This window comes from Drosophila obscura, unplaced genomic scaffold (assembly GCF_018151105.1).
Source record: "Drosophila obscura isolate BZ-5 IFL unplaced genomic scaffold, ASM1815110v1 contig_183, whole genome shotgun sequence".
In the NCBI taxonomy this organism is placed as follows: domain Eukaryota; kingdom Metazoa; phylum Arthropoda; class Insecta; order Diptera; family Drosophilidae; genus Drosophila; species Drosophila obscura.
This window is the reverse complement of record NW_024542771.1, coordinates 287,396-310,940: the sequence shown is the minus strand read 5'-3', so window position 1 is coordinate 310,940 and position 23,545 is coordinate 287,396. Positions and strand designations below refer to the sequence as shown.

Genomic DNA, 23,545 nt, shown 5'->3' with positions numbered 1-23,545 from the left:
TCTCGTACAAATTTTCATCCAGCAGCAGAAAATTCTCCTTTTCGATTCTTGCATCCACTTCTTTGATAGTTTTCGACGGCGTGCGGCTGGTTCTCGGCATTTTCCTTTTTATTTTACGTTTGTGTGTGTATTGCGAGCGATGCGACCGAGCTGTTCTTCTCTTTCTTCTTGCGAACCGACACAACGAGTACCAACAACAACGACGTCGACCGAACTGTTCTCTTTCGTTCTTCTTTTTCGAATGTCTGTGTTCGTGTCTGTATTACGAACCGACAAAACAGTGAGGACCAACAACGTCGACCAAACTGTTCTCTTTCGTTACTTTTCCACGATCATATCTATATTACGCGCCGACACAAAACAACCCCCGACAACAACAACGTTGACCGAACTGTTCTTCGCTCCCTTTCTGTTCTTTCGTATGTGTGTATGCACGTCGCAACACAAAACAACAACCGACAACAACAACGTTGACCAAACTGCGCATTCAAATGAATGTAGGAAAGTCATAAGCAAGAATATCCCTAATATTAATAATCGAGTAGATGAATATCGAGTTGATCAAGCAAAGAAGAGGAATCGAATAATCGAGAGAGTAGAGTTCTGGTTACGAGAGAAAGAGGTTGTGTGTGCTCAGCTCGGATGAATATTGAGAACAGAATTGAGAAATTGTGAAAACTTAAGTTAAATACCATTACATTTATATATATACGAATACGAATAAAGACGAAACCTTATTTTAAATAATTCAAGCGTAAGCCTAATTTTAAGCAGCACGTTATCACATTGAGAGAGAGTCTTAATCGAAGAGAACCAGTTCATCACCACATGAATGTTTATTGAAGAGATTTATAAGTAATGGATACAGTTTTGTTAATATATGTTTTAAAGCGAATGACAACTGATTTAAAGTACGACTGATATTATCTACGACTGACGAAAACGACGACAACGGAATGGGGAGACGCCTCTGAGCGGCGTCGGCTGACGCTTCTTGAATCTCGTTCTCGCGATCTCCTCTTTGCTCTCTCTGCTCTGAGCTCTCTCGGGGAGGTCTGCGCAGGTGTGCGCGATCCCGCCTTCTTACTTTGCGAAAATTGAAAACACAAATCGTGAAGGGATTTGTGGCATACGGAAGTCGATTCCTTATAAGGAAGGCGAAGGGGGAAAATCCGGCTCGAAGGACCAATGATTAAGCGTAGGGCGTCTCAGGGAGGTTCCACAGTTCAGGTCCCAAGATAAAACAAGGCAAATCCAAGTTCTTAAGTATATGGTTTTATTCGGTATAAGTATATAAATTATGTTTTGATGTGCTGCTGCGGCGGCGGCGTGCGGCGGCAGCAGGAGGTTCTCGCGGGGCGAGGGTGATGGTGGCAGCGACGTCTAGGTGGCTGCCCCTTTGTTGGGAGTGTTTTAGATCCCCTGTGGCGCTGGCCTCTCAGGCTCAGCTGGTGAAATTGATTTTACGACAGAGTCGGAGTTTGAAGGCGAACAACCGTTCTTTTATTCATTCAATTCTAAAAACTAAAACTTAACTCCCAGATCCCCAGCTCGCGAACCATTCATGCAAGAATGGAATTCGCTGACCCCAGCACATCCGCTAGAATCAGGCGACGGCCGTTGGCCAATGGAGTGAGGGACGGCCCACAACAGCGTCAGTGCTGTGTCAGCTTTCTGAACTGAGCGCTTCAAGATGTTTATGTGTGGGGTGGCGCAAGATGATGAAGTTAAGGTGGTGCGATAACTTGTAATATGTGTTAACTACTCCCCCCTTGGGTGATCCCTGTCCTCGGGGATGCCGATCTCCCTGATGACATTCTGGAGCCTGATTGTGGAGTTTCTCCGACTCCAGTAATGGTGTAGAAGCATCAAGCCACAAAGCGCAAAACTGATGATTATGCCATCGTCCACCAGTGTGACGGGCTCCAGTTGGCTCGGTTGCGTGCGGCATGAGGCTGCGCCTCCGGCGTGTATCTCGCGGGCACAAGTGCTGTGTGCGGCCTGCTTGCAGAATGTCGCGAAGTTGGTGACGACGCATTCGGTTACCGCCAGGATCCCCTCTTCGCATTCTGCTACAACGTTGTCTTGTAGTTGTAGCACGGTGTTGTTGCGCGCCACGGAAAAATTAGGATTTTCTTACATCTACTTTTAATCCTAGGATACTCAACTAAGACATAGATAACAATATTGGATTGAAAAATTATAATTCTAGATACATCCATAAGACTAACTATGGGTACCTCCGTGAGCTGTTCGTTAAAGATAGACTTTAGGTCGTTATGATTGAATATGATAGGGCTTATTATGTTTGACTTGGCAAATGTGATAGTCAGCATCAAGTTCTGGATTTCTGAGATAAGCATTCTATTTCTTGCTAGTAATGTTTCATATAGGTGAGCGGTGTCTACCAGATCACCTTGTTTTTCTTTCAATATTTTGTTAACTGTGTCGGTGAGCAAATTAATTTGTCTCTGTGCTTCTGTGTTGATCACTGCCTGTCTATTGTTTGACTCTATAAGTTGAGCTTCTGTTAATTTGATTCTTTCGAGGTCTGATGCATCAGGGGTACCCGCAACAACTTTGAGTGCTGTTCCCAAGAAGTCTAGGCTTCTTGCCATTCTATGGTGAATCATTAGGGCGTACAATATGTTCTTCGCGTGTTCTATCTACTTCTAACAGCTTTCGCATATGCGATTGGGGAAATAACTCGGACATTTTTGCAGAATCGTCTATGATGTTCCCTAACTCGGTCAGATTTGTCGAGTGCCTCACCCAGCTTCTTTGTTCCCACACCAACACATCTCCGTCCCGTACAGGGGTGTAGTTCGCCTGGGAAAAGTCGGTAATCCGCGCATTTGTTGTGGTAAGGAGTACGAGGAGTATCGCGGCCAACCTGTGGGAGTGATAACTAGATTTGTAGTAATTGTTGTTTAGATTATCTCAAATTGTCCTTGTGGACCACCCTCTCTCTAATGAAGACAGATGTTCCCAGATCTGCCTGCACCCGTTCTTCCGTGTACAACGGGGTTAGCTTGTTTCCTAACCTTCTGTTATTCTTTGGGTATACTTTTTCACCTACTTCGAAGACTCTGTTTAATCCTGCCGAGGTGTTCCTTTTGTGCCTTGTCGATTTTGGCTTTAATTGTCAACTTAAGATCTTTGTTGTTGGTATGAACTGCTTCAACCGGCCTCTCGTCTATGACCGAATGCAACGTTTTGTTGTATTCTACCGTGGCACGCATGATTAGTTCGATTGTATCGTCGATTTTTTTGTCGATCTTCATGCATCTTGCACTCTCTGCCAAGGTACTGTGAAACCTCTCTACCTGCCCGTTGGAGCTACTATGAAGAGGAGGTGCGTTAACTACATCAACTCCGTATTGGCTTTTTAACAGAGACGTAATTGTCTCGGAACTGAAGGCGGCTTCGTGGTCGCAATATATGGTCTTGGTATTCGGGTAGAAGCTCATCAATTGCAAGATGGGGGCACGTACTTCTACTATTGCCCTGGAAGCTAGGGGCTGCACAATGGCAAATTTTGAGAATTTGTCAATGCAGGTCAAGAAGAGTTTTTTGTCTATAGAGAAAATGTCGATGTGCAGCATTTCTCCTACATACGACGGAATTGGGGTCACTCCTAGCTCTTGTTTTTTAGGGTGTCTATTATACTTTGCTTTGGTGCATACTTTACAGTTTATGACCACTTCATTGGCGAGCTTCGTCATCTTTGGGAAATAGTAGTCCCGGAGGATCTGCTTAACGTTTTCCTGCGCAGCCCTATGGGCACGATTGTGTTCTGTTGTGGTTATTTCCACTTGCTCGCTTGCATCTGTGATGTCGTTCACGAAATTTTTGCAATGCCAAAAGTTGGTTGCCGGAAACCTCAGCACTAGGTCGTGTTGGAGGGAGGCTAAAGTCGGAAGGTCGCAGTGAATTGCATTCACGATGTTCGGATTGACCACCTCTTTTACTGATTCGATCAGGGAGTCTCTGTTATTAAAATGGATTATGCGGCGGGTTTTTCCGCCGAAGATAATGAAATTCCGCCGTAGCGGCTGGCTTGCTTCTTCCAGAATTATCTGGTTTCTGAAACAATTTAGAGGCTTATCAGTGGTCTCCACTGTGTAGGTCAGTGAGAGCTCGCTGTGCATAGTGGCCGCGTCTGACTGTGGTTCGTCCTGTAAGTTATTAATGTTTTGTCCGGACAAGGCGTCGGCGACATAGTTTTCCTTCCCTGGTTTATAGAAAATTTTAGCGTTGTGTTCCTCTATAAAGGCTTTCCACCGTTTAATTTTCGCGTTTGTGTTTTTTTCAGACACGGCGAAGGTCAGGGGCTGGTGATCGGTGAAAATTCGTATCTCCTTAGTACCGTATAAGTAATTTTGTAGTTTCCCTATGGCCCAAACGATGGCTAGTAGTTCCCTCTCATTTGTGGCGTAGTTCAGCTCGCAATCTTTAAGTGCGCGACACCATTGTTATTGGTCTGCCATTTTGGGAAAGCACCGCTCCGATGCCGCTTGCTGAGGCATCGGTGGTTAGGTCGAAAGGCAGTTTAAAGTCTGGGTACGTTAGTACGACATCCTCTGATGCCAGTATGTTTCGCAGGCGGTCGAAAGCGTCGCGTTGCGTTTCATCGAACTGAACCGAAACTTTCTTTGACATGTGCTTGCTGACTGTGCCATTTTCTCCTTTGAGTATGGCAGTTAGGGGTCTTGCTATTGCCGCGAAGTCTTTGACAAAGCTCCTATAGCAGCTTGCTAACCCGAGGAATGACCTGAGTCTGAACAGCGCTTTTGGTTCAGCGTATTCCTTTATTGCCCTCACCTTCTCTGGGTTGTCTTGGCTCCGCCCCTGGTCACTATGAAGCCTAAGAATTCAACACTTTCTCTGAAGAACTTTGTCTTTTCCGGGGCCACCCTCATGTTAGCTTCGCACAGGCATTTCAGTACCGTGTCGATGTGTCTGACATGGTCTTTTTCGTTTTCGGAACAAATTATTACGTCGTCTACATAGACGTAACATGTTTTCCCAATCTGTTCGCGTAGAACGTCGTCGATTGCGCTTTGAAAAATGCTTCCCGCATTTTTAAGTCCGAAGGGCAAACGACAGAATTCGTATTTTCCTCCGCTTATTGAAAACGAAGTTTTTTCCCGGTCTTTTTCCGCCATATATATTTGGTGGTACCCTGATTTCAGATCTAGGGTGGTAAAAAACCTTGCCTTTCCCAAATTTGCTAAAATCATGGGTATGCTAGGTATAGGGTATCGGTCGGCGATAGTTCGCTCGTTCAGTTTCCTGAAGTCGATTACCAGCCGTTTTTTCCTGTTGCCGTTGGAGTCGGTCTTTTTCTTGTCTACGACCCAAATCGGACTGTTATACGGTGACCTAGATGGCCTGATTATTCCGTCTTTCAGTAGTTCTTTGACTTCTTTGTTCACGAAGTCTGCTGCTCCCATGGGGTAGGGATATAATTTAGAGTAGACTGGTTCGTTACTCTCTATTCGAATGGTGGCGATAACTGAGGTGTTAAAGGGAAGCGCCTCGCTAGAGGTCGAAAAAACTCTTATTCTCTTCAGTATGATTTTCTTTAATTCGGCTTTTACCGCATTTGGGACCGTTAGGTCGTCGACTTGGGTGAAATTTACACTGTCGCATTCGTGGAACTGAAGCTGTTCCGTTACGTTTCCGTACTTGATTGTTTTGTCGCGCAGGTTTAATGCCGCTCCCGCTCGCGTTAGCGAATCGGAACCTATAATGGCATCAAACTATTTAGCGTGTTCAAAAAAAAAAAATGGGGCTTTTAGCCCGAAAATGCACATTATGCACTTATCTCTTACTTCACTGGAGCCATGTATTGAGCTCACTGTGAAAGGGGAGTCGGCAGCAGTTACGTTCTTTAGCTCCTTTATGGGCTTCACGTAATTTTTTGCCGCTCCGGTGTCGATTAGAATTTTTAGTGTTTTGCCCGCCAATTGTCGCTCGACAAACGGCAATTTCTTCGTCGATCTCGGCGACCGAGCCCTCGGCTGTATTCGAGTACTCTTGTTCTTCCTGGTTATAGGCCTGCTGCACTATGTTATTTACCCGTTGGCGTCTCTGCCCAGATTGACGCTGGGACGAATTCTGCCTTTTGTAATTATTATTACTTTGAGGCTTTCCCCAGCTTGTGTCCTGCCTAAATTTGAATAATGAAGGGTCTACCTCCATAGGCTGCACTTTATTCTGGTCAATAATTTCGGTATCCCCGCGCTTTGGCCAGAGGTTGTCCTCTTGCGGCTTGCCTTGGTCTTGCTTAGGAATGAAGTGTGGATTTTTATCCTCACCTTTCCATTGCTTGCCTTGAAATTTATTGTTGCGTTTGTTGCCCTCGTAAACAATAGATTTGTCCTCTATCGCTTTTGCGTAGGATGCCGCGAATGCACTTCTTTCAATGCTAGCTAGCGCTAGCGCGGACGGGAGGTCTTTGGGCTGTGCTGGCAGCACCAGTGATTTAAGCGGCCGTTTAAGCCCTGCAATAAATGCGTGGAGGGCGTCGTCCCTAACCTCCTTATTCAGGATGGTTGCCGTGTCCGCATTATGTGACATGACTATTTTGTTCGTGACGAGCGTGAGTTTCCTCTCGACTTCGTCATAGTATGCCATAAGGTCGGCATCACCTTGTCGAACCATTTCCAGATTCTGACGTAGTACGCGTAGGGACGTTTTGTCCGCGTATGTGCAATCTAGCCCTGCCAGAATTGCATCAAAATTTAACACGGTATTGTGGGACGTGAGTAGCGCTCGCGCGGTACCGCAAATTTTGTTTTTCAAAATGGCCACAGCCTCGTAGTGTGCCTGGCTACCTACATAAATTTTAAAGACTTCGTACGCATCTACGGTAGATTGCCTCCACGACACATATTCCTCGTGGTTTCCGCTAAAGGTCGGCACCGATTTCACAATGTCTAACTTAACTTCGCACTTTATGTTAGGGTCGATGGTCACTCTTTTAAAGGTTTCTACTTGAGGGGTTTCTATAGTTAGGGCATTCACTTGATTCCTCATCCATTGGATTTCACTGCTGAAATCCTGTGTTAAACGCCGTTCTTGTTCGGCGAGGGCGTTGGCGATCGCGGCATCTACCAATGCTTTTATCATTCCTGCATCCATTTCTGACCGATTATGTTTCGGCTGTGGGGGACGATACCCTAGGTCTAAGCTTTCGTCACTATCGTACTATACTTTTTGTTCCCTATAATTCCAACTCATGGGCAATTACTGATAAATTCAAACCACACAGCAAGATATCAAATGAACAAACTCGGGCGATCATTTATTTATCCACACAGACGCACTCATTCAGTTTCAAAACGAAAATTTATTGTATTGCGTGACGTTCACACTTGCACTGTCAGATAGTTATATTTATTATATTTATATTTTTTTCTTTTTATATATGAAAAAAAATCTTTTAAATTTTTTATTTTTATTTCTCTCTTTTGCTTTTTTCAAAATCTATTATCTTTTGCGAACAGTCACTTACATGGTTTTATCTTTTGGGGACGTGGATTCTCTTAGGATATTTCCAATCCCGTTGGGCGCTAATTATGTTTTGATGTGCTGCTGCGGCGGCGGCGTGCGGCGGCAGCAGGAAGTTCTCGCGGGGCGAGGGTGGTGGTGGCAGCGACGTCTAGGTGGCTGCCCCTTTGTTGGGAGTGTTTTAGATCCCCTGTGGCGCTGGCCTCTCAGGCTCAGCTGGTGAAATTGATTTTACGACAGAGTCGGAGTTTGAAGGCGAACAACCGTTCGTTTATTCATTCAATTCTAAAAACTAAAACTTAACTCCCAGATCCCCAGCTCGCGAACCATTCATGCAAGAATGGAATTCGCTGACCCCAGCACATCCGCCAGAATCAGGCGACGGCCGTTGGCCAATGGAGTGAGGGACGGCCCACAACAGCGTCAGTGCTGTGTCAGCTTTCTGAACTGAGCGCTTCAAGATGTTTATGTGTGGGGTGGCGCAAGATGATGAAGTTAAGGTGGTGCAATAACTTGTAATATGTGTTAACTTATATATAGTCGCGTGCAAAAGAAGCCGGCCGTTTTGCTTGTGGGTGTAAAGCGAAGTCAACATCATGTAAAGTCAGCTGCCGGCGGCAGCGAGAGCGCGTCACCGGGGGGAAAAATGCTCCTAAGCGTGAGAGCGAGAGCGAGCGAAACAGCTTGCGTAGCTGGAATGTGGTGTGGCTAGAATGCCCACAGAGCTGTTGCCCCGCCAGCGCCGTCCCCACTCTGAACACCAATTTAATTTAATAACGAGAAGGAACGTGCGAGTCGCTTCTGGGGACGCGACTCTACTTATACCCGTACTCAGTCAGTATATAGATTTTTGAGCATATGATTTTTTAGAATTTTATATTTAAAAAAAAAATTTTGAATTTTACATTTTTTTGCTACATAAGATATCTACATCTACAATGTATATTATACATCTAACATGTAGATTGTACATGTTCCATTTAGATTCTACATCTCCTCCGCTAGGGGTTGCTCGCTCACTGAGCGCGGCAGAGTGTGCGAGCGAGAAAGAGATAGGTAGCGGGTCTATGGCTAGAGGGGGCGGATGAACCAACAGAAAATTACTCAAAAAGAGTTAAGAGGTATATTAGATTTGTGGTAAAAGTGGATATGTGTAACGCAGAGAAGGAAACTTTTCCGACCCATAAAGTATATATATTCTTGATTCGCACCGCCCCCACAAAGAACTAAAATCTGTGGCAGGCACATTTTCAAAGAATCTAAGTGATGCATGTGGAATCTACATGTTAGATGTAGAATATACATTGTAGATGTAGATAACAGGCGCTCATCGAGACGGACAGACGGAAATGGCTTTATCGACTCGGCTATTGATGCTGATTAAGAATATGTATGCTTTATGGGGTCGGAAACGTTTCCTTCTCTGCGTTACACACATCCACTTTTACCACAAATCTAGTATACCTGTTTGGCTATTAAGAGTTTTTAATAGCCGTTGAAACTTAATTATTATTAAGAAAAAATCTAGAGTTCAATGGGTAATGTTGTACAGTTTATTTCGTATTGTTAAGGTAAAGTAGGCGTCAGTATGACCGATATAATAAAGTGATGCGATGGATACGAAGGTTATGAAGATCAATACCAGACTAAAAACAGGTCAGACAGACCCAATTGCCCTTGCCCTATGCAAGCATCTTAGAAGAGAGCGAGAGAAAGCGATAGAAATAGAGCATAAGTGCAGCTTGGGCTGCTGCTAAGCTGAGAACGCACGTTAGCTAGAGCGCGAGAAAAGTGCAGGAACGAAGAAGACGGCCGCTGCCGTGCGCAAGCATATGCGGAGACAATGGTTATTTACAGTGGGCAGTTCAAATAATAAACAGTGAAGATGATCTTACGACTAAAGATTTTACGACTAAATACCGGGCTGAGAAACCCGACAATACCCCTCAACTCTTTTTGAGTACGGGTGATCAGTCGCATTTTTATGCATTAATTAATATTACATAATATACACTTATCGAAAAAGTCAGGTCGACCCATGTAACGGGAGACATAATAACAAACGACAAAGCATTGTAGCTGAGTCAACAATAACCGCTTCTGCAGCCATTTCTGCCAACGATGCGATCGCTCTTCAGAGGGAAAAAACACTGGTGCAATTGCTGACTATCACTATTGACCAATAACACAATATCATATTAAATCCAAATTAATTCAATATTAATTCCAATTCCCTTTTACCATATTCTTACTAGACTCAGCACTTTCTGTACCTTTTGTTACCTATAAATAGAAATTAAGTTTGTTGAATAAAATCAGTATCAGAAACAGTACCATCAGCCTGTTCACTCATTCTCTACAACTGCAATCAACAGAGGCTGTCGCCGTGTCTTCAGACCGTCATTTGCTCGACGTAGGAAACCCTCTCCGCAGTCCAACTGGTTCAAGTTCTAGTTGCGACGACAAATTTGTAAACGGTTTATGTACCGTATGCATACCAAATCACACACACACACAAACACACATTAACATTTGGTGACCCCGACGCAGGAAAACCTGCAGATCACACTTACGAAGTCACCAGGACTTTTCAACACAAACTGGCAACAAGCCACATACTTACGGTAGAATCTCCTACCAATAAGTAGAACAAATTGGCAGATCTGTCACTTTCAGATCATCAGCCAACAAGATCAACGATTAATAATATCAAGATCACAAGTGCGTTTCACCAGCACAAAACCTCCATCCAGTACGTCGTCTGTGCTTATACTTTGACCAACATCGGTTGCGAATAGGAGCGTATCCAGCTGCAAAGCGAATAAAATACTCCCAACGGGTCAAAGTATAAGTAAGAGGCGAAATGGATTCCCACAAGGAGGAACACGCTGCCGCCACAGAGGCATTAAATGAGCAGCAAGAAATTTTAGATGAAATTTCGAAATAGTTAGGAACTTCAAAAAAGACTCCAGAAAGGAAGCAGAATATAACGTACTTCCAAACAAAAAAGGCGGCTCTCGAGGATGCATGGAATAGATTTAACGAAATCGACACCAAGATATCAAAGGCATATAAGACCGACCACTACGTTAAATTTCGTGAGGACTTGAGTAAAACACTAAAAACGTACGTTGCGATTTTTACTGAAAGCATGGACAAGCTAAATCAGGCATCAAGTGCTCATGTGGGTCAAAATGTCGAACCACAATCGAATGACCGGAGCCAGCATCCAACGGAGGCTTACAGAAAATTGCCTTCACTATGTCGCCGACAAAAGGCCATAGTAGAGTCCATAAAACGCATTCTGAGACAATTCTCAGAGGCGGGAGGACGTACATCAAGTGATTTGATAAAATCACTATGGACTCAAGCACAAAAAGTCCATTTTACTATCCACGAGGAATACGATAACCCAGAAGAAGGAGGATACAACATGGAAGCCTACCTGACCCTGGAAAAAGAGATTCAAAGTGCATTGGTAAAACCAGCCACATCAAACAATAATGACGTGCAGCTTCCACGCATCAACATTCCCAAGTTTGATGAGGACATACTAAAATGGTCCCAGTTCTATGACCTGTTTTCATGTATGATACATGAAACAAACATGCCCACAGTTCGGAAGATGTGGTATCTAAAAACAACCGTAACTGGAGAGGCAGAAAGATTGATCCGACATATCGATCTAAAGGAAGAAAATTATTTGAGCGCCTGGGAAATTCTGATTGATACATACAACAATCCCAGCGACGTCGCTAGCACGGTATTGAACCGCTTCATAAATTATAACACAGTTAATGACGACTTCAAGTCATTAAAAGAGTTGTACGTTACAACTATCGAATCCATGGCATCACTAAAGGGATTGGGCATCAATATATCAACCTGGGATCCTATTTTGATTGCCGTCATCAAAAATAAGCTGGATGTCGCTAACAGAGCTTTTTACGAGCAATCATTGGGTAGCTCAAAGGAAATACAGGTCTTGGACACAATGCTTCAGTTCCTAGAACAAAGAGTTCGAGTTCTAGGAACGGGCAAAAAGACACAAATGTCAAGGAAAGAGCCAAAAGGCACAACATGTGCAACAGTAAACACTGGAAATTCGAAGACGCCTCTTTGCTCATTCTGCAAGAAGGCAAGCCATTGGCTCTACGGATGCGTCGAGTTTCGCTCCAAATCACCATCAGAACAACTAAATTGGGTACAAAAGCAGAAATTGTGTGTAAACTGTTTTAAAACAAGCCACAAAACAAATGCATGCCCAGGTCGGACATGTTTCAAGTGCGACAAAAAACACAATACACTGCTGCACTTGGACATACCATCGGGCGTAAGTACAGAACCAAAAGCACCGACGGTTGGCGCAGCAAGTAACAATAATTACAACCTGTTAGCTACAGCAAAAGTAGCAGTAGAAGCAAACAATGGACAGAGAGCCAATTTCAGAGCCTTGCTGGATTCAGGATCACAGATCAACCTGATCTCTGAACGAATGGCATCAATGTTGTCAGTAAAACTTAATGATACAACATTACGCATCGAAGGAATTGGAGGTCAGTCCAAGACCAGCAGAGCACGAGTAAATGTGCTAATAAAATCCCTTCACGGCGGATTTACGCAAAGAATTGAAGCATTCGTACTACCTCAGATAATTGCTGATCAACAAGCACTCGATGAAATGAACTTGAACATACCAAACAATTGCCCATTGGCAGATCCGGATTTCTATAAACCGGGAAAGGTCGACATGCTCATCGGAGCAGAACACTATTATTCGCTACTACTCCCAGATCAAAAACAGCCAAATTCAGTATGCACACAACTCCGCATCCATTAGTGCAATTGGACTCAACGAGCTAATGGAAAAATTCTGGACTCTGGACAACTTAGAGACGAAAAAAAAACCACGCACGCCAATCGAAGCACATTGCGAAGCTCACTTTATAGAGAACTTACAAACAGCATCGGATGGCAGGTTGATAGTAAAACTCCCATTTTCCGAACACTCTTCAGCCCTGGGGGGTCTTTGGAAACTGCAACGAAAAGATTCCTGGCATTAGAGCGACGTATTTCACCAGACACCTGGAAAGGCTATGTGGAATTCATGAATGAATATGAGGGACTTGGACACATGAAGATGGTCCCAGCAACTCAAGTGCCGGAGAGACACTACTTCATACCACACCACTGTGTACTCAATCCTGAGAGCACCAGCACAAAGTTACGGGTCGTGTTTGATGCATCATGTAAATCAACAAGAGGAAAGTCTCTAAACGACATTCTGCATGCCGGACCCACAGTTCAGAGTGAACTTATGTCCATTCTACTACCTTTTCGTATACATAAGTACGTATTCACAGCGGACATCGAGAAAATGTACCGACAAGTGTGGATAAATCCCGAGGATCAATTTCATCAGATGATAGTCTGGAGAAACAATCCATCTGAAGATATCAGGTACTATCGCTTAAAAACAGTCACATATGGGACCACATCTGCTCCATTTCTGGCAACGAAATGTCTGGATCATTTGGCAACTCGGAGCCAAAACAGATTACCTATTGGATCTGCTGCATTGAAGAACGATTTCTATGTGGACGACTGTCTTACTGGCGCGGATACCATTCAGGAAGCGATACAAGTTCAACAAGAACTTAATAAAATATTGCTACCGTTCGGCCTTAAACTTCGCAAATGGTGCTCCAACAACGACCAGCTCTTGCAAGGAATCCCTAAAGAGGACGTTGTCAACGACGTCAAACTAGGTGAAACATTAGAGCAATACAGCGTGAAAACGCTGGGTCTCATTTGGATGCCAAAACAAGACCAACTGCGAGGACGAACCACAAAAAGCCAAGCAACACGCATCATCAAAAAGGTCGTGTGCTCAGAATTGGCCCAAATCTTTGACCCACTGGGTCTCTTTGCCCCAGTGATAGTCAAGGCAAAAATATTTATGCAACAGCTGTGGGAGATTAAACTCGATTGGGACGATGAACTACCATTACAACTCCAAAACGAATGGATGGAGTACCGGGAGGACCTACAATCATTAAACTCAATGGAGATTCCCCGGCACGTATATGATGGAATACCTTTGTAGATGCATCGGAACGAGCCTATGGCGCGGCAGTGTACGTACGAGCCACCTACAAAAACAATCAGGTCTCTGTACGACTATTATGCTCAAAGTCTCGAGTAGCACCCACCGCCAAACAATCCCTACCACGTCTAGAACTGTGCGCTGCAGTTTTAGGTGCCGAACTCACCAATCGAGTTAGAAGGGATCTCCATATGAATCTTGACACAGAATCAGGAAGCTTCTGGACTGATTCCACCGTTGTACTGTCCTGGATTAACGCATCGGCGTCCACATAATGCACCTTCATGGCAAATCGAATCGCCAAAATCCAGGCATTGACTAACCAATTACAATGGCGTCATGTTTCATCAGCCAACAACGCAGCAGATGTCTTTTCAAGTGGAATCCTAGCAAGCAAGTTAAGGGATCGTAGCCTATGGCTATACGGACCATTATTCTTGCACGGATCAGAAGATAAATGGACAGAACTAACCATCATTGAGCCCAGAAGTCTCGAGAGAAAGGCTAAGCATGTCAGCTTGCCAATCGCATCTAGCTCTCTTGGAGAAGGGCTATACACATGCAGACACAGCAACTCGTTTAATAAACTACAACGTATTGTAGCGTAAAAAACTAATAGAGCGCCTACAACGACACTTTGCGCAGGAGAACTAAGGCGTGCTCGCACTATGATCCTACGAACGATACAACAAGTTGAGTTCACAGCGGATTTAAAACCGTTAAAGCCCTATAAAGTAGATAAAAAGAGTTCGATCTTTTCGTTATCTCCCATACTAGGAGATGATGAACTCATCCGAGTTGGCAGAAGACTAGAAGAAGCTCTAATTCCGTTCAACGCAAAACATCCAATCCTGCTACCGTACAACGACCCAATAGTCAAAATGATTATGCGAGAACTGCATGAGAAATATCTGCATTGCGGTGCCCAAGCATTAAGGGCAATTGCAAGACAACAATATTGGATCATCAACGACAAGGCGATGGCTAGAAGCATCATACATAGCTGTATTAGATGCACCAGAGGCAGACCAAAGCTGATGCACCAGATCATGGGCAATCTTCCAGCACAGAGTCACGCAAGCACGCCCATTCCTTAATGCAGGCGTTGACTACTGTGGACCAATTATGATCCACCATAAAATCCGAGGAAAACGGCCAGATAAGGTATACATTGCCGTATTCTGTTGCTTCTCCACAAAGATGCATTCTTGGCAGCACTCCGGCGATTCCTTAGCAGACGCGGGAAGTGTCAGACTATTCATTGCGACAACGCAACAAATTTCGTCGGCGCAAATAACAAGCTAAAGGAATTGACAGAAGCAATATTTAGCGAAAAGGCATATGCTCTGACACAATGGATTTTAAATTCATTCCTTCTCGGGCCCCATCGTTTGGCGGCCTCTGGGAAGCTGCGATAAAATCAGCGAAAAGGCTGCTAATTACAACCACAGAAACAGCATCCTTGACGTTTGAGGAGCTGAACACAGTCATAATCGAAATTGAAGCAATTCTCAACTCCCGACCTATAACTCCAATGTCAAATGATCCAACGGATACAAGTGCGCTTACTCCAGGGCATTTCCTGATCGCTGAACCTTTGACCGCAACACCTGACGTCAACACCGATCGTCAAGAAAAACCTCTGGTTAAGCGCTGGGAATTGGTTTCACGCTTAAAACATGCATTTTGGAAACAATGGTCTACGGAATACCTCCACGAATACAAGCTCGGCATAAATGGAACACCACCGCTCCAAACGTGACCGAAGGATTATTAGTTTTGGTGAAGGAAGACAACCTTCCAGTAATGAAGTGGCCAATGGGTCGCATTATCAAAACTTATCCTGGGCAAGACAACCATGTACGAGTGGTTGATGTCAAAACATCGTCCGGTGTATACAAACGCCCCATCAGTCGTCTCGACCCATTATTCTCAGAGGAGGTAGCAACAAAACGCTCCAAAAATGCTATTCAAGACATTGCGGAAACAGAGGAGCCACCAACACAGCGAAAAAGGTTATTGTTTGAGCGTAGAGGCGTCTCAGGGTGTCCACCAAAGAGTCCCAAGATAAAAGGCGATAGAATCCGGGTTCTTCAAATATATATTTCGGGGGTTTGTTCTTTATATGTATAAGTATATGTCGCGAGCAAAAGCCGGCCGTTTTGCGTTGGGTGGAAAAGCGAATTGAAGCTCGATCGGTTGTACTCCAGCTGCCGAGGGCTGTCGGCGGCGAGAGCGGGAGCGTGAGCGTGGGCGGGAGCGCCAGCGTGGTGAATAAGCGCGCGAGAGCGCGTCGCCGGGGGGAAAAATGCTCTTAAGTACGAGGGCGAGAGCGAGGGCGACCGCTTGGGTAGCTGGAACGCTAACAGCGATGTGTGGCTGGAATGCCCACAAGCGGTTGCCCCGCCAGCGCCATCCTCACTCTGAACATTCTCCCCCCCCTTGCAGGAATGCAAAGATTTTTTACGTCTGCATGCACGCACCAGACACGATCCATCCAAACACCGTGCTTTGAGCCACGGGAAGGCCGTCTGCGCGGGCGAGGAACCCCGGTTGAATGACCCTTGGATACAAATCTGCACCCAAGACGAGCGAGATGGTGGTCGGCTTGTGGAACTCCTCGTTGGCCAACTTCAAGTCGCCGAAGCGAGCACGGACGGTGTCGCTCAGTGGACGGATCGGCGTACGGATGCGCAGACGGGGCTCGATCTTGAAGACTGCCTCCACCTTAAAATCTCCTATCTTCGCCCGGATCATGGCGGTGCACACCCGCTCGTCCCCGATGCAGGTAGTGGGCAATTTCAGTTCCCTAGCCACCTCGGCGTCGATGCAGCTGACCGGCGTGCAGGGGTCGATCAGCGCACTCATCATCTTGGTGCCTGCGAGGACCACCATTGCCGTCGGGAGGACGTTGATGCTCCGGTGCTGGAGCAAGGAGTTTGCGGTCGGGATTGGAATTCCGACGACAGGGCGGCTGACCGGAAGACGAGGTCGTGGTTTGGCGCGGGAAGACTTAGGTGAAGTCGACGGAGCCGAGGAAGAACCAGCAGGGCGCCGAGACGGAGGTGACGTCGACGGAGCCGAAGAGGAGCCAGCAGGGCGCCGAGACCCGGGTGAAGTCGACGGAGCCGAAGAGGGTCCAGCAGGGCGCCGAGACCCCCCGGGCAGGTGGAGCAGAGTGTGGTGGTTCCGGGAGCACACCTTACAGAGGTCTCCACTGCGGCAGTCCTTGCCCGAGTGCTCGTGAGCCAGGCAGTTCGAGCAGTATTTGTGCAGAAGGACGGCTCGGAGCCTCTGCTCGACGCTCAACCGGATAAACTTCCGGCAGTTCCTTAGTGGGTGAACTCCGGGGCACACTCGACACTGGAAGGAAGTCTTCCCTCGTGCCCTCGTGCGATCCGACCTGCGGCTGGATCGGGAACGTGATGCGGTCTGCGGGGCCATATCTACTTTCTGGAAAAAACTAGGATGAAAGAAAGGAATCACCGGAGCATTAGTAACAAACTGGCATGGGTTGGCATACGGATACGGATACGGGTACGGATACGGGTACGGATAACTACGTTGGATTTACGCAGAACAAAGGGACGGAGGCTTATGAATCGGAGCCTCCGCGCGAGTAGGTGGACAGGACATCCGATTCCATAGGCAGCAGAACCACCTTCGTGATCGGTCTCTTGATAAGGCCGCGGGCCGTGAGTAGGTCTACCACACGGACCTTATCATCGGCTCCAGGATACGCGTTCTGCACACGGCCGAGACGCCATTCCTGAGCGGGGATGTTCTCCTCCTTGATCACCACGAGGTCTCCAACCTCGAGGTCTCTTGTCGGATGCTGCCATTTGTTGCGCTTGTGCAACTCTCGCAGGTACTCTGTCTTCCAGCGCGAACAGAATTGCTGGTTGAGAGCCTTGAGATGTTGCCAGCGGTTTAGGATGGAGGAGGCGCTCGCTTGTATTTCTGGCTCGGCCACGGATAGTAGCGGACCACCAATCAGGAAATGGCCTGGGCTCAAGGCCAACGGATCAGTTGGGTCCTCAGACATAGGAGAGATTGGTCGCGAGTTAAGGCATGCCTCAATCTTGGAGAGAAAGGTCGCGAACTCCTCTAATGTGTATTTGGAAGTACACATCGACCGTTGGAAAAGAGCCTTGAAGCTCTTCACACCCGCTTCCCATAAGCCCCCCATATGTGGGGCCCCTGGAGGGATGAATCGCCACGTGAGCCCCTGCTGGCTGTACACCGCGGAGGTCCGAGTGCGGAGGGCCTCGAGAAGGTCCACAGCCAGAGAGCGGGATGCGCCGACAAAATTCCTCCCGTTGTCGGAGTGGACTTCGTGGGGACAGCCTCGTCTCGCGACGAACCGGGCGAAGGCGGCTAGGAACGTGTCGGTGGACAAGTCGGACGTAGCCTCCAAATGGATGGCCTTCGTGGTAAAACAAACGAAAACGCACACATACCCCTTGGAGATGCGACAGGCGCGTCCTGTGAAACTTTTCACGTCGAACGGCCCGGCGAAGTCGACTCCGGTGTATGTGAACGGCCGCGAAAATGTAACTCGTGAGGAAGGAAGGTCGCCCATTAATTGGGTTTGGAGTCGCTTGCGTTGGATGACGCAGACCTTACAGGAGTGGATTACTGCCCTCACGACGTGACGTAGTCGAGGGATCCAGTATGTTGCCCGGAGAAGGCGGATGACCAGCTGGTTCCCACCATGTAGGGATACGTGATGGGTGAATCGAACCAGCAGGCGAACCAGGAGGCATGCGGGTGGCAACAGGATTGGATGCCGCTCATTGTAGGTCATGGATGCCGAGGCTCGGACCCGGCCACATGCCCGCATGACTCCGTTTTGGTCCAGGAACGGATTGAGGTTCTGAAGAGAGCTCGTAGTCGGAAGTGGCTGCTTGTTTACAAGACAGCGATGCTCCGCCGTATAATGGGAGCGTTGGGTCGTGATGGTGACAGCTTGGAGAGCTGCAGCGACCTCTTTATTGTCTAGCTCTGTGGATACGTGGACTGGCGTTGCTTGCCCTCTGACGCGCAGGCCGAACCGCCGAACGTAGGCGATCACGCGCAGAGCGCGTCCGAATTCGGAAAATCGGCTGAGAATGTCCGAGGCTGTGTCAGTGGCGTGGTGAACCTTGACGGCTCGTTTCTCCAAGTCGGTCTCAAGGATTGAGCCTCGTGGACAAGGCCACTCCGACTGCGGACCACGCAGCCACGCAGGGCCATGCCACCACATGTCATTGCCGACCAGTTCAGTGGGTCCGAGCCCTCGACTGGCGAGGTCGGCCGGGTTGTCCTCGGATCGGACGTGGCTCCATCGTTCGCGGGGCCAACAGCGAGTGATTTTGGCGACTCGATTCCCTACAAAGGTGGTCCAATCACATGCCGGCCTGTTCAACCAGGCCAACACAATAGTGGAATCGGTCCAAAAGTACACCTGGCTGGCGTCGAGCGGCATTTGAGGAAGGATGGCCACGGAGAGTTCTGTCAGAAGGACAGCTCCGCACAGCTCGAGTCTAGGCAACGAGACTGTTTTCACGGGGGCAACGCGGGTTTTGGCTGTGAGAAGGGTACACACAATGCCCTGCGGACGCTCAACTCGGACGTAGATCGCTGCCCCATAGGCACGTTGAGACGCGTCGCAGAACCCATGAATCTGTACCTTGGCCATCGGACAGACGTGTAACCACCGCGGAATGCGGATCCCTTGGATGGCCGGAAAGCTGTTCAGGAATGTCTCCCAGGCTTGAGACAGATCGTTAGGAAGGACGTCATCCCATCCTAACTCTCTCAACCAAATCTCCTGCATAAATATTTTCGCTTGGACGACGAAGGGGGCAAGCCATCCCGCTGGATCAAAGAGCTGCGCGATCTGGGACAGCACATTGCGCTTCGTGCAGGATTGTCGCTCGTTTAAAGCGGGAGGCGAAAAGAAGAACTCGTCGGCACTGGCTTGCCATCGGATTCCCAACGTCTTAGCGATGCTACTCTCTTCCAGCTCTAGGAAGTCAGCGCGGAGTAAGTGGTCGACTGGAATGTCGCGCAGGACGCCCTTATGGTTAGCTGTCCACTTTCGGAGCGGAAACCCTGCAGAGTCGAGTGCTTCGCGTAGTTCAGCAATGGCGGAAATTGCCTGAGACTGAGAGTGAGCACCAGCGAGCACGTCGTCCACGTACATGTCGCTCTCCAGGATGACGCTTGCCATCGGCAGCTGTGGACGCACCTCTTGTGCGAGTTGCTTGAGGACGCGGAGGGCGAGGTACGGTGCGCAGTTGACTCCGAAAGTGACAGTGGTGAGCTCGTAGTCACACACGTCCCCGTTACGGTCGCGAAACAGTATTCGCTGATAGGGCGTGTGTTGGGAAGCCACTTGGATTTGCCGATACATCTTGTTGATGTCGGCATTGAAAACGTAGCGAAAGACGCGCCACCTCAGGATTTGCATGGTCAAGTCAGACTGAAGGACTGGCCCAGCATGCAACGTGTCGTTGAGGCTTTTCCCGTTGGAAGACGGGCTGGAGGCGTTGAAGACTACGCGCAATTTGGTTGTGGTGCTGTCGGGTTTAAACACGGCGTGATGTGGCAGGTAGAAATGGCCGGAATCATGACTAGGTGTAACCGCTGTCATGTGGCCGAGCTCTAAATACTCCTGAATGACGGAGTCGTACTGCTTCTTGAGCGGCAAGTTCCGCTGCAGCCGCTGCTCGTTTCTAAGGAACTGGGCCTTGGCCGCGCTTCTGGAGTGGCCTAGCTCGACTTTTTCTGGACACTTGAAAGGGAGAGTAACCACGTATCTCCCATCGGGGGTTCGTTTAGTGGTCTGGAGGAAGTTTTCCTCGCACACTGAATCGGACTCGCTCGTCGGTCTCCCCGGAAGGTCCTCCACCTCCCAGAATTTGGTGAGAAGCTTCTCGAGTCGGACATCCGAATTAAACGAGAGCTTCGTGGTGAAGGCGGAAACCGTCCGAGCCGAGTCAGCTGATACCGGACCGGATAGGACCCATCCGAAGATGGTCTCTTGTCCCAGCAGCGAGCCACAAATGGCAGACTGGAAGCCGCTCAGCAGGATAGCAGGAAGGATGTCAGCGCCTAGAAGCACATCAATCTGCGAGCTTCGGTGGAAGGAAGGGTCTGCCAATTGGAGGTTTGGAAGGTTATCCAAGAAGTGCTGCGGTATCGGATATGAAGGAAGGTTGCCTGCTAATTGAGGCAGAACATATGCCGTGGTCTCGATCTTGAGGCCCGGCCTGGAGGCGGCCCCGATCATGAAGTGGCAACGCTTTTGCGCCTTAGCCGCTACGGTTTGGTTTAAACCCGCGACTTGAGCCTGGATAGCTTCGAACGGTGGCTTAATGATGTTAAAGAGGCGTTCAGTGATGAACGTCGCTTCGGAGCCTGAGTCGATCAGAGCGCGGGCACGGAAATTGGTCCCCAGGTGGCAAATATTAATGAGTGCTGTGCCCAGAAGAACGGTACTTGTGCTGGAAGAGAAATAGCTCTGTACGTTGGGCTGAGAATCGGACGCGCTGGGGGTTTGGGCGGATGTCGAAGCCGCCATGTTGGACGGAGGCGCGGAACGATGCAGAAGCGTGTGATGTCTGGCTCCACAAGTGGAACAATTGTGGCTGCTTGAGCAGTCGCGAAGCTGATGGCCTCTTGCGAAGCAATTTAGGCACAGCTGTCTTGTCTTGATGCACTTGGAACGTGCATCAGCGGACATGTTGAGAAAGCGCGGACATAGTCGGATCGGGTGATTCTCCTTGGAACAGAGATCACACGTCCTCTTCTTCGGACTCACTTGGTTCTTGAAAGAAAGAACCTTGTTCGGCACCGAACTGCCGTGCGACCGGAATGGATTGGATCGGCTGCAAGAAGTGGATGGATTCTGGCCGCCTTGGGAGGGTGGCGGATTCGTAGCCACTCGGGAAGTGGAAGGGTCGCTCTCAATAGCTTCGAGCGTCAAATAGCGCTGAGTGAGGAAGGAGTCGATTTCCTTCCAGGGCGGCACTTCCTTCTTGTCCGTCACGGACGCTTCCCATAAGGCGCGGCTTAGCTTCGGCAACTTTGAAGCGCAGATAGTTACCAGCAGACTATCCCAATTGTCCGTGCAAACGTTGGAGACCGCTAGCGCATTTAGGACTCCCTGCATCGTACTTTGAAGTTCCTTCAAAGCCCGACTGCATTCGGAAGTTACGCGGGGCAAGAAGAGGAGAATGTTAATTTGGTTGGTCACCAGAAGCCGATTGTTCTCATATCGGCTGCGGAGAGCCAACCAGGCGGACTCGAAACCGTCATTCGTGAGGGGGGACTTTTCTACAATGGCCTTTGGGTCGCCCCTGGTCTTCTCGGTGAGGTAGTATAACTTCTCTACCGGAGATAACTTTGGATTGTTTATCACGACCGCGGTGAACAGATCCCGGAATGTGGGCCAGCGGACGTAGTCCCCTGAGAAAACCTCAATATTGACGGGAGGCAGTCGACAGCCGCCCTGTTGGACTGGATGTGCGGGAGGAAGGACTGCGGAGGGGGCCAGCTGGGCATTGAGGTCGCTGAGACACTGCTCAAACACCCCATAGCATTCGCCATATGTTTCCCGGATGTCCGCTTGGATTTCTGGATCCTCGTCAGCCATCACCGCGGAACAGGCCTTGTATTCGGCCTCGACGTCCGTCCACATGCTGAGGATTTGGCCTCGGCGGACCTCGGACAGAGAGGCGGATGGGGCGGAAGTGATACGCTCTGCCAGGTGGGAGAGTCGGCCAATGGCGGCTACCAATTTGGTCCGAGCGGCAGAGGTGGCGGATTGAGCCATTGTGGTGAAGTGGCGAGAGCTGACGGGACTAGTGATGCAGCCTTTCGGATCCTGTTTAGTCACCGATGGAACCTTAAGGGTCACCGGAGACGGGAATAGGACCGATTTGGTCCTTGTAGCAGGGCTGCTACTGGCTGCTCTCGGAGTGAGGGATGCCTTGATTGGCTGTGTCGGAGTAGTTCCGGAGGCGGACGAGGTGCGTAGCCGGTTGGACGAGGTCACAGGCAAAAGTTGTTTGCCGTCCTTGTGACCTGTTGGCATAATTTAAAAGGACCCACGCAAGAAAAAATCGGTTTTTTTTGGACGTCCGTGAGGGACTGCAGACTGGTCTGAATAGAGTTGACTCGGAACCGTCAGGAAACACCCGTAACCCAAACACGGACTATCAGACAAAAGGCCTCAAGCTAGCTGGAAGGCAATAATCGGAACGACTCGGATTGTTTGAGGTCACCTGTAGGTGAGAAATCTCAAACAATGAGTGACCCTATATTGAGCCGAGCTGAGGAGAGGAACGGTCACACTGGAGTAGCAATATTTGGAAATATTGACTGTGCGATGCTCCTCCGTTTACCCCTTGACGCAGTCGTGAGCGGAACTGGGTTACTATCGGATGGACGGAATCACTGGAAGCAGGCACGGACACCTCACAGAAACGGAACAACAATAACTTCTTTGTCAAAACAAAAAAAATATTTTTTTTTGTTTGTGAACAAAAAAGACTCGGAGGTTTTTCTTGGACGTAGTCGGAGTATTTAATTATTTAACTAATTTTTTTTTCTATTCGGATGAACACCGGGTTCGGATGCCGATAGTTTTTTTTTTTGGGCCACCTCTCACTCTCGGAACAAAAAAAAATATCAAAACACGCAACACAATTTGCCAATTTGTAATGTAAATTGCCAAATAATTACGGAAAATGCGCCGTGCCTGGGTCGCGAGTAATTAATTTGGACTCTGGAGAATGTGGGAGAAATTGGGACCTTGCGAAAAGTGGCTGGAGGGCACGAATTTCACTTAATCGCGGATTTTCAAATATGGCACTTGCGCGGAGTGGTGGAATGCGGTATTTAATTATTTGGTATTTTTGTTGAATGTGTGTA

General features: G+C 48.0%; 1 protein-coding gene across 1 annotated transcript; it reads right to left on the bottom strand.

Moving 5' to 3' along the window:
• Positions 1–17,219: 17,219 nt before the first annotated feature.
• LOC121404069 lies at positions 17,220–22,310 on the bottom strand. The gene is made up of 3 exons (XM_041592655.1): positions 22,115–22,310; positions 17,598–21,028; positions 17,220–17,459 (listed from the first exon to the last, which is right to left on the bottom strand). Exons 1-3 carry the CDS (start codon positions 22,308–22,310, stop codon positions 17,220–17,222), a joined length of 3,867 nt encoding a protein of 1,288 aa, XP_041448589.1.
• Positions 22,311–23,545: the final 1,235 nt, after the last annotated feature.